Source organism: Hylobates moloch, unplaced genomic scaffold, assembly GCF_009828535.3.
Source record: "Hylobates moloch isolate HMO894 unplaced genomic scaffold, HMol_V3 SCAFFOLD_12, whole genome shotgun sequence".
NCBI lineage: Eukaryota > Metazoa > Chordata > Mammalia > Primates > Hylobatidae > Hylobates > Hylobates moloch.
In genome coordinates, this window is record NW_026652287.1 from 13,882,125 (window position 1) to 13,888,124 (window position 6,000).

Consider the following 6,000-nt stretch of genomic DNA (forward strand, 5'->3'; position numbering starts at 1 on the left):
CTTCAGAGCTCAAACTCTTCATCATTCTACTTCCTCCACCTCAGAAATATTCTCTCATACTTCAGTGAAAGTCTTAGAAACAAGCAATTAAAGAGCTCTAGTTTTGCTAAGCCCCTGTGAATTCTTCCACTTCACAGGAAGGTAAATCCAGCCACTCTGAAAAAAAGAAAAAAAAGAGAGATTTTTTTTTTTTTTTTTTTTTTAAATGTATTGCGCTTCTGCAGCACGCCTGAAGTGTTCATGGAGAAGAAGGCATGTGACCCAGGCTTCCTTCTCTATTAAAAGAATTAGGGTTTTAGGGATATTCCCTTTTTTTGGTGGCCTGGAGCACGGGTGGAGGTAATGGAGACTCACAGGCCTGGAAAGCACATCCAAGTGGCATTTAGTCCAACCTCCTGCCTCTCCATACTGGCTAACATGTCTACTTGCCCAGCCGGACAGATGTCTCTATCTAGGGAACCTCATTCTGACACCAGGGAGAGTCAAATCTATTTGCAGCATGTGTGTCTTTCAAGTTGCATTGATCAGAAGACTCTGTCTCAGAATTGGAGGTGGGGTGAGGAGAGAGCTAATCTGTTGCTGGGTTTGAACCATGCACATTCATCTAATTAATGCATCCAACATTCACCGAACGCCTACCACATCCTGGTTCTCTAAGATAGCACGTTTGCCAGGTGAACACAGCAAAATGTCAGAAATGACCCCTGTAACCAACCCCTGTATCCCATTCAACAAATTTCGCCTTTCAAAAGGAGAAAGGTTTGACCCAAACAATAACGCTCCCTTCCTAGAGAAAAATGCTCATTCACCGCCAGGGCAAGCATTTTCTGTGACCCTCAGTACATTGGCTCTTAACCACAGGCTGCTGCCAGAAAATCGCCGCTCAACAGCCCCTCACCCTGCTCCTGGTGATCAAGTCAGCACAAACATGCTAACTGATCTCTTGGCACCGAGGGGAGTCTTGAATTAAATGGTTCAAAGGCATTTTTTTTCTGCCTTACAATTTCCTTTATGCAGTAAAATCTCCAATAGTTTGGAATTTATGGCCTTTTGGACAGGGCCTGGGCTGAAGTCTGCTTCTGGTCTATTCTGCATAGAAAGGATTTTTGGAGAAGATTAATAGCTGCTAAAAGAATTGTAAGGAAAATGTGTATTCTATTTAAGGGGATATCTTTTCTAGCCCTTTACTAACACTCATGCATCCACAAACAATTGATATGCAAATTTCAAATGATTTTTACATGTTCATTAAGCCTTTAGCTGCTACTATTGGTCGATACGGTGATATGAAATCATATTGTGGCTTGATCTAGCCTTAAGCACTAGGTTTTCACTGAGCTGAAACTTCTTAGGTACAAACTTTTCTAGGCTAAGCAATTTAAAAAGGGAATTAAGTTAATGCCAGGCAAAATGACTACCCTTCTTGGGTGGGGATAAAAGGGAGGTGGCTCTCTACACCTTAGACATTCACATAGCTTATCGATTCTTGCTGGTTCCCTTCCTGCTGGTAGATAAAGTTTGACAAGGACCACTCTACATCCTGGTTTGCCTGGGATTATCTCTGTCAGGTCTTCCATCCTAGAATAATTACTAACGACATCCTCTTTCATTCTTAAAGACATTTTGATATAAACTATAAATCACATAGTCACTGTAGATTTGATGAAACCGTGGGATTAAAATTGTGATTTTTCAAGGAGTTTGAGCTTTCTTTAGATTAACCGTACCTGGTCTTCTCTATACAAACCAACAGAATGCTCTATGGAAATGTTATACCAATCAATTCTGAATCCAGATAATTATTTCTTATCCCCAACCCCCTAACTGAAACAGTCAGATCAGAAAGCAGCTAACCTCTTCTCAGAGACGAGGATTATGGGACCACTCTCTACCTTGCCTCATGTGTGTTAACTTCATCTGAATGTAGTTGTCCGTCAGGAGTTGAAATCCCAATAAAAATGATCAGCATTACTTGGGGGAGAAATGGGTAGGCATGGAGAACACAATGATGAGGAGTTGTCGCTTTCCTTTTGGCCACTATAAGCTTTGTTCCAGAGTCAATGTCTTCTAAACAACACCATGCACCACACACAGAGGTAGAGCTTTACCTAACTCAATCCTTACAACCTGCTATCTGAGGGACTACTGTTATCATTTCTATTTTCAAGCTCAGTGTGGTAAAACTACTTGTTCAGAATACACAGCTAGTAAATGATAGAACCAGGACAGGAATCCAGGTTGTCTCATTCTCAAGTCTGAGCTCTTAACCACTATGATATACTGCTTCCCACTCTGCTATACTGTTCTGACATTTGAGGCAGACATCTGGTTGCAATTTGATACATTATAAAGCTATTGCCTCATCAAGTATGCCTCACAGAGGGGGACAGGAGAAAGAGAGACTAAGCAGGGGGTTGCTTAGATTGCAGTTGCATGATGTACGCATATTGCTATGAAATCAATGAATTGAATACATGTTTCTATCCTGGTACTAAATTACCTTCAGGGATAGACTTAAAATATCCTGAGGAAGTTTATTCAGGGGGGTGGCCTTCATCTATAAACAAATATTAGGTGTGACACAAACAGGACTGACTAGTGGTTCCTCCACTCACTCCCTACCATCCCCCTGCAGACTGCTACATGTGCTGGTCTGCCGACTGTGATCTGGGCTTGACTCATGGAACTAAACAACATTTCTGATGAGACCAAGTCCCCAGATTGCCTCTAGAGGAAGCCACCCAAACCCAGCTGATATTGTGCCAATGCCTCTGTCTTCTTTCCTCTTGAGAACTCAGCTTTGGAAACATGGCACTTTCACTCTTAAGTAAGTGTAGACTGTTGAAAAGGAAGTGGAAATTGAATGTCACTGGATGTGGCTGGCTTGGGTGAGAATGGGGATGATTAGGTTTTATCTGGTCTGTTAAAAGACAACTCCAACCCAACCTTTCCTGAGGACTTGGAAACAAATGTTCTCTTCTCACTCTCTACCCCAAACCAGGAGTAACAGCTATAAAACTGGAATCTGTTCTACAGAGAGGCCACGCCTATTACAGAAGTATTACACAGGATTCTCCTAGCGTGACATAAATCCAGGGCTTATGGTTCAGGCTTTCACCCCAGGGGTGGTTTCTAGGGCAAAGGAGACCCACGACATTAAAAGGCACCAAAAGTGAAATGATACTGGTTGCAGAGGGGGAGTGGAGTATTATAAAAGTCTCAGAAGGATTACATTAGAATTAGCAAAAGCTGCAGAAAGCATGAGGGTTGAAAGACCTTGTGGGCCATTCATGTGATTGCAAATATGACCAAGAAAAGGGCAGGACAGTAACAGACAGACAGACAAAAGTGGAAAGTACAAAGCAAGGTGGACACTGGGTGTGCTTTCCTGAATCAAAACACCACCAAGAATCCGCTTTCCTCTCCCTGCCACCCGTAAAATAGATGGAAGACTCTGGACTAAATGCCATACTTCTAGTTTCCTGTGAAATTTCCTCTAGTTCCTTCTACAAGGGCATTTTATTTGGCCAGTGCAGCACCTGATCAGCCAACAGTAGGTACGTTCCAAAGGTGGAATAGATAGCAGAAACCCAAGAAGATAAAAACCACTGACGTCAAAATTCTATACAAAGAACCTCCTTCGAAGCAGAGAAGCATCAGCTTTTAATGGCATTTGGTATTATTGTTCCCCTTCTCCAGCCTGTGTCAGTGGGTGGGTGGGTGTCCCCTCCTTCCCATCTGCAAACACTGGCTGGTGCTGCTCCAGCTTGAAGCCTGCTACACCCTACTGGGCTGTTGTGTTGCTTGTCCACCCATTCCTAAAATGGGACGCCCATTTCTCTAAAGACCTGTATGATCCTCAATAAGACAGTGAAGAGGAAAACTTCTCCAGTCTGGCTTTGATTCTTCAGACACAATTCCCCATACGTCTTCCACCTCACACTCACTGGAAAGTTCAGAATCAGTTGTGCCAGAACAGACGTTCAGTCTGTCCGAAGCACTTTTGCAGACATGTTTTCAATCTGCTCCCTGATGCAGACTGCCAGGATTAATAAATCCTCCAAGTGGTCCTCCTGGTCCACTTCTTTCTTTTCTCCTACTAAACCACTCATCCAACACCAGCAAAAGATGAGTTTTCATACTACCTTGATTTTCCCTGGCAGAGGGCACAGCCTTCTTCCCTTCATTCTTAAACTCCACTAAATTGAATGATTGATGAAAAGAATTGGATTTTTCTCTGTCTTGGAATGCTTCCGTTTTCCCCCAACCTCCTCTCCTTCTCACCCCACCTCCTGTTCCCCTCTTTCTTTCATTTCTTCCCTTATTCTTCCTTCCATCAGCTCCATGTCTACCACCATCCAAGGATCTGTTCTCATCCCTGAGTTCAAAACAATCAGATTCTTTTTTAAAAAAAAAACAAAAAACAAAAAAAAAAAACAAAATAAAACTCTTCCAAGATCATCTTCACGATCTTGGAATGCTCCTCCCTGACTCCTGAGCTCAGAGTCTTGGTTTTGGATGCTGGAGAGGAGAGAATTCAGCAGCAGCGGCAGCAGCCGTCAGAAAGGCGTGGAGGAGGGTGCTGTTTTGGGTGTATTTGAGGGAACAGCATATGGGCTTTTGTCAAAAATGTTCAAAGCTCGCTAGTTTCCGAGCCGAGGATGGAAATGTGTGCTATCTCTGAACGCTGCTTGAGCTGGCTCAATTCTCCTTTTCTGGTACAACACCCCCCAAACATCTCAAATCCACCATTCCTTGGCCCACCTGCCCTTTGGACTCTGTGACACCAAGAAAAGTTTTTCAGTCAAGTCGTACCCCACCTGCACCACCCACCCTCAGGTAGCAAAACCTCTTGAATAGGAGCTACAGGGGTCCAACGAGCGTTGCTTTCCCCAAAGAATTCCTGTTCCTTCTCACCATCTTCCACCTCACACAAGCACACAAGTAATGAGTTCCCATGTTTCAGCGGGAGCCGCCGAGTAGTGACGGGAAAAGACAGGCGCCCTGGCCCGGCTGCCTGCATCCACCCCTCCGGGCTCTGGGGCACAGGCCAGAAAGGAGGACCTTCAGGATCCCCCCTTCTAAGAAGGAGATCATTACCTTGGCAGCGGCTTGCGGGCCGTGATACTGGCGACAATGATGCTCTCGGGACGGGGGGTGGCCACCGCTTTGAAGGTTCCTCGCCAGAACTTCTCAAAAAGCTGCTTCTCGCCTTGCTGAACGCTCGCCATCGCCAACCCAAAGGGGCCGGGGCGCCCGGGGCGCTGTCCAAAGTGCTGAAACGTGGATTCCAAACGGGGGCGACACCCAGCTCTGGGTTCTGTCCGGGTGAAACCCAGAGAGGGGTGGGATGAGAGAGATCGGAGTTCAGGGCGGGGGATGGGACGCCCCAGCCCGGGCAGGCAGCAGAGAAAGGAGGCTGGTCCGCCGGGCTTTCTTCGCCCTTCTGGGTCGGCTCCAGGCTGCGCTCTGAGCTGGCTGAGCCTCTGCGTCCCAAGAAGGGAAGGGAGGGCCGGCTTTCTGGGCAGCACCAGGAGAGAAGAGGCGACGGGGTCGGATGTGTGTGCGTGCGCGTGTGAGCTCCGGCGCGCCCGGGTTTTGTCTCTCGCACAATGTGACGTTGGAAGAGGAGGCTGGTCGCGCGAGCTGCACTTTCCTCCCCCCTCTCCGTCTCTCCTCCTCCCCACCACCCCCCTCCTCCTCAGGCTCAGCCTCCTGCCGCCATCTGCATAACAAAAGCCCGCAGGTCTTGGGAGGAGAAAGGGCGGGGCGTGCGCCTGTCACCAGGGCCCCGCGGCGACCGAGTTGCAGCGCTGACCCCTCTGAGAAGCCATCCTGGCACCCCAATCTGCGCCAGGCAGGAGATCCTGCTTCCCAGGCCCGTCTCCTCTCCCATCATCGCTGGCCTTCCTCAGCTCTTTCTTGGGTGCCCCCTTGGGGCCAGGCCACCTTTCTTTCCAGCCCCTTCACAAGTCTAGTAGCTGATCTTCTGCGGGGGGT

At 47.1% G+C, this 6,000-nt stretch overlaps 1 protein-coding gene across 1 annotated transcript in view; it reads right to left on the reverse strand.

The window, feature by feature from the left end:
- The window catches only part of SRRM4 (serine/arginine repetitive matrix 4), a 177,752-nt gene extending 172,031 nt beyond the window's left edge, over nucleotides 1–5,721 (reverse strand). Inside the window, exon 1 of the mRNA XM_032168548.2 lies at nucleotides 5,101–5,721. Coding sequence (XP_032024439.1) covers nucleotides 5,101–5,231 — 131 coding nt within the window. The 5' untranslated portion in view covers nucleotides 5,232–5,721. The remainder of the gene's footprint in view (nucleotides 1–5,100) is intronic.
- Between the last annotated feature and the right edge of the window lie 279 nt (nucleotides 5,722–6,000).